Source organism: Orbicella faveolata, unplaced genomic scaffold (assembly GCF_042242905.1).
Source record: "Orbicella faveolata isolate gen_17 unplaced genomic scaffold, um_ofav_v1 contig_24, whole genome shotgun sequence".
Lineage (NCBI taxonomy): Eukaryota > Metazoa > Cnidaria > Anthozoa > Scleractinia > Merulinidae > Orbicella > Orbicella faveolata.
The window spans coordinates 17,376,020-17,389,454 of record NW_028301552.1 but is presented as its reverse complement, the minus strand read 5'-3'; the positions used below and the strand labels follow the sequence as shown (position 1 = coordinate 17,389,454).

The 13,435-nt window shown below is 38.6% G+C and overlaps 1 protein-coding gene across 2 annotated transcripts in view; it reads right to left on the bottom strand.

The window, feature by feature from the left end:
• LOC110043096 (uncharacterized) overlaps nt 1–13,435 on the bottom strand; it is a 390,873-nt gene that overhangs the window by 61,848 nt on the left and 315,590 nt on the right. For both annotated transcript variants that reach the window (XM_089292808.1, XM_089292809.1), the window contains 3 exons: nt 11,580–11,897; nt 6,461–6,745; nt 4,341–4,488 (listed from right to left, as the gene is read on the bottom strand). In XM_089292808.1, coding sequence (XP_089148934.1) covers nt 4,341–4,488; nt 6,461–6,745; nt 11,580–11,897 — 751 coding nt within the window. The remainder of the gene's footprint in view (nt 1–4,340; nt 4,489–6,460; nt 6,746–11,579; nt 11,898–13,435) is intronic.

Here is a 13,435-nt window from a genome sequence, read left to right as displayed (position 1 = left end):
TCATCGATAATAGAGTACATGGCGAAGCTCATAGGTCAAGCAAATTTGGTGATAAATTAGTGGTTCTCGGGCAGACGCGATAGGTTTTGGAAGCCAGCAACCAATATACAGGAAATCAAGGAATGCATGGTTCAGCTGATCGCAATTTGGAACAGATCTGTTGATTATTCTGGAATTTATCGAGCTTCGCGTCGAGTTGGCCTTATAGCCAGCCTTTAATTCTTTTATAGTGGATAATACCTCTGATAGCAAAAAGGGAACAAATTCCGTTTACATCTACTTCCAGTGTTACGTGCATAGGGGATATCTTTGACCATCTTTCGACATGCCATCTTTCGACATGCCATCTTTCGACGTGCTATTTAAACGGCTGAAAGACTGTGAAAGACTGAAACTGGCAATTTTTCCGGTTATAAGTGGAAATAACAAACAAATGATAATTACTGACCTCAAATGGCTGAACAATATTGTGGACTTTGCATGTTTCCAGATTTACGGGATAATTAAAACGACATTGCGTGTTTTCGATCGGCTTTCCGGCAGAATAAGGCCGTTCCCGCTTTTAGTATTCGAAAGATGTAAACATTCAAAACAGTCGATTTAGCTCTGACAGACTGACTTTTTTACAGTAACTGCCTAATTTCTCACGCGCTGATTGGCTCATTTTCATCATCAATAAGAGTACAGACGGATAAACTTGTAATTTATGCAAGCTTTCACCTGTCATTGTAACCAATGAAATTTTCTGGACTTTTTTAAATTTGTCCTTCACCGAACAACTGTCAGTGAGTATATTTGGTATTCATGGATTTTTCTGACGCTCGACAGTGCCTTTTTCAAAACTTAGAGGTCACGTGTTCATTCGTCGACAAATAGAGTCGCAACGTTTGTTTTGAGGGAAGGTCTTCATGACTTGTTTCGCACCGGGGCTCTTCGCAAGCTACACACAACACAGGTAAGCTGAAACAAGGTGTTTTGTTCAAGAAGCTTGGTTTCGAAGAAATCGGAGTGAATCAATGTAGGAGTTGAAGGATACATTAGTCGTCGCGATCACCGACTGGATCTGGAGAGAGTTTAACATTCCACATTAGGCCGTTTGTGTTGGACCTTTTTGAACATGTTGAAAGAGAAGTTGTTGAGACACTTTCTCTTGTTATTTTTCCTTTGATCCCTTGATGAAAGACCAGGTGTCCAGCCTGAACGAGAAAGGAGTCAAAGCAGTAGTTTTGGCGCCAGAAAGTTCTGACAGGGAAATTAAGGATGCTTTTGAAGGTAAATACAACCTTGTGTTTACAAAGTCAGTGGGCTTTCAACTGGGTTTTGAATACAGCTTGCGGATTTAAAGCAGCTTCCCGGACTTTAGAAAACAAAAGTGGTAAGCCACGGGCGATAAAATGACTACAAAAGCCGTCGTCAAAAACTCAAGCTTTCGCTTCAGCCTGAAGAATTAATTTGAACATGCTGTCACACAGCGAAGCACGTCTGCGAAATTTTGAACACTTTTTTACTTTTAGATAGTTTTTGTTTTTTTTGCCTCATCTTGAAAGAAAATTTATTGTTATTGAACTTCCTGTCATGTTTCTTTCATTTGGTTACCTTTCTTTGGGAATTTTAGGTTTAACAGTATTTTCTGCATATTTAATTTACGCGACCTACGCGGCTGTTTGTTTAGTTTATTCGCTTCGTCCAAATACTTTTTTTTGAGTTTTATCCATCTACTACAAAACTCCTCAGAAAAGAACTAGGTGGGCACTAATTTAGCACAGTTGAAATACGATTTATCTCAAAATAATTGGCTTTTTTTTGTCGTCTCCTTTATTTAGAACTTTCATCTTTCTTTCACTACGCTGTATTATTTGTCGCACACAAAGAAATCGTCTCATTTCTTGTTTTTAAATTGTTGTTTACATATGTCTTTTCGCCTTTATTTTCCGGTGTTTTCTCAAATGTTATCCGCTATAGTAAAAGAATGGAAATTTTGTTCTTTTCGGTTTCGTTTTGCCCTTTAAAGTCAATGATTAACTTGTTTTTGCGTGTTCAATTTCTTCGGCTTTTGTCGTGCGGCAAAGAAAAAATATAATTTCTTGTTTTCTTATCAGTTTTAATACACCTCAACTTGAGTTCTTTTTGTTGATATACTTTAATATTTTGGCCCGTCATTTGTTCAACTTTAAATAGACGATGTCTTGAAATCTGATCTTATACATGGCTATGGTTACTGGGCGTATGGTTTATTTTTCTGCTTACGCTCGCCCTGAAATATTTCAAAAAAACTCCAGGGAATTAGGGGTAGGCTGCGAATCATTACGTCACACCCATGTTTTCGCGCCAAACCTTACACAAATTTTAAATTCGAATCCGAGCAAGCGGAACAAGTTGACTTCACGTTATAGAAAAAGAACTCTACTTGGGGCAAGTCTATCTGGAGGCGTTCATGCAGGATGTTTTGGTCTAGGTAAGCGTTAACTTTGAATGGCTACCCTGGAACTGCAAACAATCGTGCCCCGTCCACACTACGCCGGAGAAATTTGAAAAGGCTGTTAATTACTCTGAAAACATAACCAATGTTTTCCGTCCACACTTCGTTGGAGAAATTTGAAAACGCAACAATCACAGGTCATCTTGGATTTGTGTTTAAGGAAATCGTGACGTCATCGTTTTGGAAAAGCTCCATTTTAAAAATGTTTTCCGTCCACATTAAGACACAAGGCCGGCGATTTCAAATTCCTGGGGTTTGAACAGTGTTTTCGTTTGAAGAGTGCCCGTTTTCGTGGCGAATTATTGTGGACGGAAGAGCTACCCATAGAAATAAAGCTGCGTTTTCAAATTTCTCTGGTGTAGTGTGGACGAGGCCTCGGTATAGTTGTTTATCAAGTATTACAAATCAAACCTGGAGGTCAAAATAGCTAAAATTACGCACTGGTCGGTAAACACGCACTGAGTATCAGATAAGATCGACACTCTCCTGTGATATCACAAATTGTTCTTGCGGACAGACTGGTTGGTGGTTTCCACTGGAAGGCTAGCAACCTCGTACCAAGAGTCTTCGTTCCCCTTGACCAGCGGCCGGGAAACGAACGACCCTAGAGAGATCCGATTTGAAGTCCGAAAATATCGAACTTCCAGTTGAATTGTGCCTAGCTCATAAACACGTGGCTCAATCATGTCGCTTGTGTTTTTCTTTAGCGTGCAAGAGCACCTGTTTTTTTCTGCTCTTGTTTCATGCGCAAAAAAAACCAAGAGCCAAAAAAACTGGATGCTCTCGCAGGCTAGTTTATCTTCCAATTATTTTCATTGTTTTTAAAGCCAATGAAACTTAAGGCTGCAATGGAGCTAGATATTCTTTGCTGTGGATACTCTAGACAACTTGTTCATTCTATATTCTTCACCATCGGCATACCTACATTGGTTACATGAGCTGGAAGTCTACTCCTCTCTTTTTGCTTAATTTTCTCTAATTTCCCTCGACAAAGGAAAATGACCCTCGTTTCCTGGTCGCCTTGTTGCAACTTGAGATGAAAATATCGCCTAGACTTTGCATTTCACGGAATCTTTACATCGGAAACTTCCATCGGAAATGTCATGAACGTGTCCTTGTACATGTACGTCCTTCTAAGCAGAACCAGAAAATGCCATTTTCCAACAAAACCCATAACTCATTTCTGTTCAGTTATCTCATTTGATGAAGAGAGAATGATTAATGTTTTCATTAAGACAGTATTGTCTTGATTTTTCCATATTTCCAATGTTTACTTTTCACCCACATTTACTGCCAACTATTTCTTGGTGAACCAGAAACAAAAATGATAAATGTTTGAAACACATGACATCGTCTACCCTTGTCAAATGTAATAGCATGATCGTTTCAATTGTAATGCCTTCTTATCCAAATGTTACTTTGTTTCTTTGGTACCTTATTAGGGAACACTGAACCACTGCTCGGACAAAAATGTACTCTAAATATGAAAATCAACCACAATATTCCCTCAACCAGATAATATTAAACATAATCCAAAAAATATTTTAATTCGTTTGTTCAATTTACGAGTTTGCTCACAGAAAACTTTGATTTAGTTTTGCTTGTGATCACATGTTAGTCTAGCTTTGTGGTAGGTTTGTGTTCTTATAGAGAAGTAAAGCAATTTCATGAACCAAAATCTTCCTCATGTTAATGCCACAGGGAACATTCTGGTGACACGATGTACGACAGACCTTAAATACAAAGCGTACGACTGTCGCTTTCGCCTGGTTTTTTTGGATTCACTTCGCGATCGGCTAAAACTAGTACTAACGCGTGGGAGTATGATCATGACAACAATGGAATAATCAAAAGTTCTTACCTGCAATGCCACGTTTGGAAATGTTCAACAACTAGAAGTATACTTGAGTTCATTGACGGTGACTGGATTTTCCAATAACAATTTCCTGAATAGTATGTTCTCATCACATTGATTTCTCCTGTAGTACCATTGAAGGTCCTTCCACAAGCTGTAAAATGAAATGCGCAACAATTACAAAATCGTTTCCCTCGTCTTCCTTGTATCATGAACAACATGTTCTCAAGAGTGACGCTCCATTGGAAGCCTTTACAACGGCGAAGGCTGAACAACGCGCTATTTTCGCTTACAAGTCTATTAATAATCTCTTTACACAACCTATTCAATTATAATACTAGATCTAAGCATAATATTCGGAAATCATCGGCTCATAGAAGATGGGGGCATTGGACCACTATAAATTTTGCTGCAGATATATGGAACTCCTTAGGCCTTACGCTTAGAGAATCGCCAACCATAGCGACATTTAAGAGTGGCCTTTCCAAAGCCGAACTTTAATTTTTCATTTAATGTAGCAAGCATGATGCATAGTTTTTGGTCGTGGATACGCGAAACGTAGAAACGACTACAGTCGAACCTCCCAAAAGTGCTTACGGCAGATGGTCGCTTACGAGAGCAAAGACCATACTGGGTCAAAATTTTGCTTCATTACTGGCATATGGTAACTCCAGAGACTTACCCAATGTTTTAAATGCTTTATTGATGTCGAAAGTCACTTTCGAGAAAAAATACTGTGCTTGCCATTGAGAAATATCAGTGTCTTGTACTATCCAGTATTGCGCTATTGTTGGAACAGCTTATTATCCAATTTTCGCTCTATTACCTGTCAAGTGGTCGCTCACGGGAGGTTGAAAAAAAGAAAAGTTCAAACTTTTGGCTCTAAAAGTGGTCGCGGTCGCTTACGAGAGGTGGTCGCTTACAAGAGGTTCCAAATATAGTGATTTGACCCGAAAACTTTTGGTATTTTGGAAAACTGGTCGCTTACGAGAGGTGGTCGCAACCAGAAGCAAGGCGTGCATGAATTATTTTTTTGTGAATTAAAAGTCTCTGGAAGTACCAGCATTGTGATTAGGTTAATCCAACAAGTTTAGTTACAATATACAGCAAAAAAGAATTTGTTTCACCTTAAAAAGTGTGATATCAAGACTAGTTTTATCAAGGTTTCATTTGGACAATTCAATCAGTAGCTTTGTTTGTAAGAACTTCAGTGGAGCTTTTCCCGGCAAGTCAGCTAAATTATGCAGTCTGTAATAGTAGCTAACAGTGAAAGCAGATTGGTGAGTAATTTTTGTGCACTCATTTAATTTAATGTAATAGCATGGTCTTATTCTGTTGCCAGCATTGATCAGATTAATTATAGTTTCTTCGGTTTTGACATTCCAAGTAATATCGATTTTAAAAGCCATCTAAACGAGAAGATACTTTTGGAGGTGAAACGACCAGACCTCAGAAAAGAAAGTATAAATTTTATAAGAAGCCTCGAAATCTGCAGAGTTGGGGAAGTTTTCTTGTCACATAACACTTCCCAACACCTTAGAGCCTTTTCGGTGACAAAAACAAGACTTACAGAAAAAGTAACTGTGAGAGACGTGAAATTTACCTCTCTTAACTGTGCAATCTGTTTTAACAACATACCGTCCCATTTTGTAATCAACAATTTCATTGGTTCTCTGATAAAAACCCCCAATGTGATTGGTTTTCGATCGCCCTGGAAACATTACCCCTTCCTCCCAAACAGTGTTGATTTTCTTATTTCTAAGACAGATCACAGCACCTAAACAACTTAGCTACACCTAGCTACTTCGCAGGTATGCACTTAAACTAAAAGAAACAATATGTCAGCGACACATAATAAGCTTACAAATCCCAACAGGTTGAAGGCACACCAGTTGGCTATTTACAAGCATGACCGAGGAGCTGAACTTGGGTTTACCGAGAAACAACTCCAACTAAGTGGTACTCAGTGGGAAGAGCGGGACTTAACCCGTGAACTCCGTATAATGTGGGCTAACTTTGGCTTTGTATTGCACAGGCATAGATGATCACAAAACCAATACAACACAAACTAAGTAATGGACATATTAAGTAATGGACATATTAAGCATGTCTATACAGCTACCAACCTGTGCTCTCATATGTGGTACGCAAAGGACCCTCTCCAGCAGATGTGCGACCTGCAACTTTGATTTCATATCTCGTGGCCTCCAGGAGACCTGTAATTCTCAATACTCGGGTACTTGCGTTCACTTTGACAGTGGTGAAGTTCTCGTAGGAACCATAACGTCTAAAATACACCACGTAGCCAAGAAGAACTCCATGAGTATCTTCTTCAGGTATAGGAGACCAGTTAATCTCGAGAGAGTTGGAACCACGATCGTATCCATACACCCGTGGAACATAACCAGGAACTAAACGACAAAGAAACATTTGGTTTGATGCAATTGTGAAACACAAAACTCTCTTATTGAAAAAAGAAAAACAATAGTTTGCAATTTGGGGGGCGGCGAGCGTTTATTCACAAAAATCTCTATAGCCACCATGGAATAATTAAGGTAAGTGGTAAAGAAGCAACACATGTAGGTTGTTTGATCGATACATGTACTACCAGCCTATATCAGTCGGTGCTAAAATAATATTTCGCAGCGAAGCAACAGTGTAACCTATGTAACCTTAATTTTAAATTATTACATGCTTATTACTTAACAACGACCTACGAGATCCCATTCTTGAGTATGTTAAGACCCATTTCTGAGCAGATTAAAGAATTTCATGACCTTCTTAAAAAAATTTAGGGTTTAAGTGGTTTTAAACTCTCTTTAAACTTCAACAGTGTAACCTATTTAACCTTGATTTTAACACAAAATGTGCTTATAACTGAAGAACGAGCTAAGAGATCCTATTTATTTTTTTTATTAATTTTTTTTTTAATTATCTTCAGTATGCTAAGACCCCGTTCTTAGGAAAAAATTAAAGACGTTTAGAACCAGATTTAAAAAAAGAAAAGTTCAAGTGGATTTCAAATTCTCAGGAGGTTATTAACGTGAGCTTTCAAAGGTGCCAAGGCAGGGGAAGCCTGCAAATCCCCTAGAAACCCAACAGGAGAGCAACAACCTTGACTTCGTAATTGCTCTAGGGTTTCAGATTGAGCACCACGCTATTGGAAGATGAAGCATTTTCTTCACTCAACGGAAGAATGTCACGGCTACCTCTGCGTATGCAAACAGCGCAGTGGAGCAGGTGATCGCCCGACAAGCGAGAGGTAATGAGTTCGATTCCCAACGGGCTTAACTAATTTTGTTTTTTTAGTTTTTGTTTTTTTAATTAACGGATATGAAAAAAGTTTACCGAAACACAGCCTTTTGCCTTTCAATGCTTTAAAATACATTAAGCAAAACACAGCGTTTGCTTTCCGATGAAAAATCAACGGTAGCGGCGCTATTACTATTGACCAGCATTGAATTGGTTTAACAGTGTGAACTTCAAGCTAAAAAAAACATGCGCTGTCGACCGTGCAGAAATGATCCACGAATAAGAAACATTGCCACAGAAACAAAACACTTGGTGAATAAATCTTTTCCAACTTGGGGGCAACCGACGGCCACCACTTTATATACTGCTCAGTGGAGTTTCTAAAAAGTTAAGAGTCCCTGTCCATAAAAATGGAAAATAACTCGGCAAAGGTCGAAAATTCGATTTCGCTCATATTTTCATGGTAGATAGGCTAGGGCATGACAAAAACTACGGGATAGTTTTTTTGGCAAAACATCCTTTCATTTCAAAGAAATATGCAAATTACCAAATTCCGTTAAAATCGTCATTTGACGCACCATTTTTATTAAACAAGTTTGAGAGCCTCGCATGCAAAACCGCATCATTCTTCCGTCTTTAAAACACTCAAATATTTTTGTGCAATGTTTAAATGTGTACTGGGTTGGTTTTAGGGAGGGTTGCGTTGTCTTTTTGGGTGCAAAATAATTAAATTTCGAAGACATGTATCTCATTCACTTAAAAGTACTTCGTGTATATAATTAATTTTCACCATGTACGAAATCTTTAAATGGATTAAGCTTCTGGTGGTTGAATCGCAGAAGGATGATCTACAGATTCCTGTAAAAATTTCTTTGGGCAAATGATTGTGAGCGACGCGAGAGCTTTTCGAAGTACGTCAAAAATGCAAATATTTGACCATTCTCTCATCAAATTTCAATTTGCGGGTTAGACGTATATTTTAGCATGTGCCACATGACTTGACCAATGTTAAGTTGAAATAGACACAGAGCTGATAATTTCGAAATGCTCTTACCTCATGTGCTGTAAAAGGCAGGTCCAAAGCCGATTTGACGTGTTTCTCTCACCATTCGTCGCACATAAAGCAGAAGTTTGCTTTTGTTTACACAACGCCCGATGTACATCGCCAACTGTCAACTTATTTAATGGTCGAACACCTTGAATCTGTGACCCTCTTTCGATGCATATGATCACCACTGCATCTAAGTCAAAAACGGCTAAGTCATTTGTAGATAGTTGCTTGCTTTGCACTACAACCAAAATATTACGTTTTGATTGTCATGGTTTGATGGCTTGAATCCTTGCTTGCAGCGGTTCCTTGTTCGTCACGCAATGCTGTCATCCCATTTGAGGGGCAGGGGTAGGACAATTTCTATCCTAATACATAAGGCTCCATAAGGCTGGGAACCACTGGGAGCACACAATCGTGTTGAGTAGGAAGAGATTACATTAAGCAATGAGAAGAATGAATAGTTTACCATTGCCCCTGTTGTTATCTTTCACTCGACCACCACTACCTACATGCCCTGCGTAATACTGTAACGCTAAACTCGTACCTAGGTCTTTTCGCGCTGTGCAATTATTTTTAGTTTACATGTAATACAGTGGGCTACCCCCGGGGAAATGGGTGGTGACCGCTTAATGGGGCTAGCCGCTTAAACAGAGGTTGGTGTACCTTGAATATTTAATTTTTCACTATCGGGTTATAAATTTCTTGGTGAACATGGAGTCAATTCAAGACCATCATGATCGACGTGTATTTGAATTATCACTCGTCATGCACCTTCAATTTCAGACTCTAATCTGCCATCGCCCTTTCCAAAACAAAGTTTTTAAATTTTGGGTGGCCGCTTAATAGGGGTAAAGACAATAATGAAACCCTTATCGGAACGACAAATGGTGGCCGCGGAGGTAACCGGTCAATAGGTGTTTTATTTACAATATTTTACTGACAATAATTTTGGACTGTATTGACAAAAGTCCTCTATTTCCTGTTACAAACATACCAAAGCCTCGCCACAAGGCAAACAAAATACGCCAAATAAAATGGCATGGCCAGGGCTATTTACTCACGTAATTACTAATTAAATTTAGTCTGTTTTTCTCACGAATTAGACACGTTGCGATTTTCTATTTTTATTTCAGCTAGTTCTTGTTTCATTGATCTATAATTTGTTTCATAGCGATTTTTTTTAAAATTCTAGTGAGTACAGGCACTAGCTTTATCAGCTGTTGTCTGAAACATCAAAACGTACAACAAACGTGATTTGGACCTAGGCCACGTACACTATAGATTACGATTATATAAATATACACATGTTATTATACATATGAATAAACAGATGAACAATGATTAAATTGTTTCATTTATCCTGAGAGTGCTCTATACAAAATAGATCAAAATGTGCAGCATATGCCGTGACAGCATTGCGTGACGAATAAATAACGCTGTAAGATTGCGCCTGCGCCGACACGCTTATCAGCAATGGTCAGCAATCGATCAAACGTATTATTTTGGCGCAGTGCAAAGCAAGCAACTATCTACAAATGACTCAACCGTTTTTGACTTAGATGCAGTGATGTTCATATGCGCAGACAGATGGTCACAGATTCACGATATTCGACCAATAATAGGTTCACAGTTGGCCATGTACATCGGACGTTAACCTTGTGTAAACAAAATCAAACTTCTGCTTTATGTGCGACGAATGGTGAGAGATCGACTAGAAACACGTCAAATCGGCTTTGGACCTGCCTTTTGCAACAAATAAGGTTAGAACATTTTGAAATTATCAGCTCTGTGTCTATTTCAACTTATTATAGGTCAAGTCATGTGGCGCATGCTAAAATATACGTCTAACCCGTAAATTGAAATTTGACGACGGATGGTCAAATATGTGCATTTTTGACGTACTTTGAAAAGCTCTCGCGTCGCTCACAATCATTTGCCCAAAGAAATTTTTACAGGAATCTGTAGATCATCCTTCTGCGATTCAACCACCAGAAGCTTAATCCATTTGAAGGTTTCGCACATGGTGAAAATTAATTCTATACACGAAGTACTTTTAAGTGAATGAGATACATGTCTTCGAAATTTAATTATTTTGCACCCAAAAAGACAACGCAACATTCCCTAAAACCAACCCAGTACACATTTAAACACTGCATAAAAATATTTGAGTGTTTTAAAGATGGAAGAATGATGCGGTTTTGCATGCGAGGCTCTCAAACTTGCTTAATAAAATGGTGCGTCAAATGACGATTTTAACGGAATTTGGTAATTTGCATATTTCTTTGAAATAAAAGGATATTTTGCCAAGAAAACTATCCCGTAGTTTTTGTCATGCTCTAACCTATCTACCATAAGAATATGAGCGAAATCGAATTTTCGACCCTTGCCGTGAAATTAAGAATTTGTCTGATTTTTACAGGCAGGCACTCTTAACAGGAATCGAAGGAGGGAAGGAAGGAGCGAGCAAAGGAGTGAAAGTCAATGTCCCACCTTTACTCAGAAATTGACATTTTCTGAGTAAAAACGACTAAAATTGTTCTCATTCTGAAACCTTCGTGATTCATCTCATTCTGAAACCTTCGTGATTCGTGGTAAAACTAATGTCAATCTAGTGTCATCGCATTGAAAGATGAAATACTTGCCAGAGAGGTTCACGGATTCTCCCTTCAATACTTAAACAATTAGTTGTGTTTTAAGGATGTTCTATTAGTCCTGATAGCGTAGTGGTGATCTCACCCGACTGATTAATAGGGCCTGGAACGTGTGTTCAAATCCCACTCAGGGCATAAATAACATTTCTTTCAGTTCAGTATAGTATCGTATTTTTGCCCATTGCACCTTTTTCTTCCCGTGTGCTTCACTTACCGTTTTTCAGAGGATAATTGGAATTAATTGTACCCGTAATTTAAATACAAAAACTTGGCAATATTAAAATTACTTACCACCCTCTTTGGTATGTATGTCAGTTTCTTCACTGCTTTTCAAGGTTATTACACCAGTCACTCGATCTTTGAGGATAGCAACAACCTTGACTTTGTACTTTCTGTAGGATTTCAGATTGCGCACCATGGTATTGGAAGATAAAGCATTTTCTACACTCAACAGAAGAATGTCACTGCTAACACTGTGCAAGCAAACAGCTACATAACCATATATGTCAGTGGAATTTAAGCTGCTGCTATTCAAAGGCAACCAGCTGACATTGACTGTTGTAGAACTTAAATTGCTGATTGTGACGTTCCAGCTGTGTTCGTATGAAACTGAAAAATTAACAAATAGTGTAAGGAGGTAAATTTGACCAAAGCATTTTACTTCTAACGCTTTACCCTTCAGCTGATACATACATAGTTCTATGACAAAGGCAACTTGTGACACACTGGCAAACAGTTATTTTGTAAAGATTTCCTTGTCACAGCTATCATAAAGCTGATGACGTACCGATCACTTCTTTCAAGAGATGCCGTTCTCCTTGTTGTAGAGCAACTGACCCACTTTTTTTTGCTTTTATTCTCTGATATGTCTGCTTTAGTATATCTTCACTGCCTGTGTCATTAACATTCATAATTTCTGAAATCTGTCCCCCAAACCTTATTTTCTTTTCTGTTGTTTGATCCTGTGATGAGACATTCTTTCGCCTCTAAGTAACAGAAAATTAATGGCTGCAGACAGATATGTCAGGCGTTCTCCCGCCTCACACTACTGCCATCTCAAATACTCCTTCCTAATTGGTCGAAAGCACATCATTTAAACGCAAGTTGTATCATCAGGAGCAGGGAAGGGGAGGGGGGGCAAGCAGCGAGGCCTGGAACCGAGTTTCTATGATCGCCCTAGTTAAGAAATTTGGCCGAGCAAGACTAAGTACTGGTTTGTGGAAAACAAACATGGCGGACTTCCATGAGCGGGATGCGTTTGTAAAGTTTTGTAAACTTCCTGCATATTTCACGTTCCAACATCTAAGAAAAAGTTCCAGTTGCCCTACTTCTAAATCTTGGACATTTTGATCGAGGTATTGGGGATAAATATTCCAACGTAAACCTGCGAGCGGAAACTCCACAGTGTGAGCCAGATTGCAGGCATGAATATTTCATTCGAGCATTTTTTGTAACGGTCTCCTATTAACGGGATAAACTGAAGTATCGCTATATTTCCGCACTCCCTGATGGTAAGGGTTGCTTTTTTTGAACAGCTTAACAGCTTCGTGACCCTTTCTGTTTGCACTTAACTAACAGGGTTTAATCAGGTTTCATAGTGAGTGTAGTAAGTACGGCACTTTTCTGTTACGTTACTACAAGAGGTCTGTTTCAGTTTCCGGCAAAGCATCTGGCATTATTTATGAAAGTGAATACTGGATAGTTCCCTCGGCAGAATTGAGAATTCATCACCATCTCTTTGGTTACAACACAATAGTTGTGTCGTTGATTGTTTTTGTTTCTTCATAATCATCCTTAGACTTTTGCTTTGATATTCTTAACGTAACGGTTTAAATAATGGGTCCAATCAAGTTGAGATGGAGAGTGTGCAGGAAGTTTGACTTTACCACCTCATTTTGTTGCTCTTTCTGTAGCCCTTTTCCTGCCACTAATTTTTTATGCCACCTCTCAATCAGTTTTCAAAGGGTTAATACTCCTCTCTTGCACTAAGAATTGTCATTTGAGACAAGTACTATTAAAGACTTCATTCATCTGACTTTATATTAGTCTTCCTTATTGTCTTATTTAGCTATCCTTCCATTACAGGAACAAGCTACTGATAATCAACACTTTAGGCCAAATTTGATACATTTTAAGGCAAAGGCAAA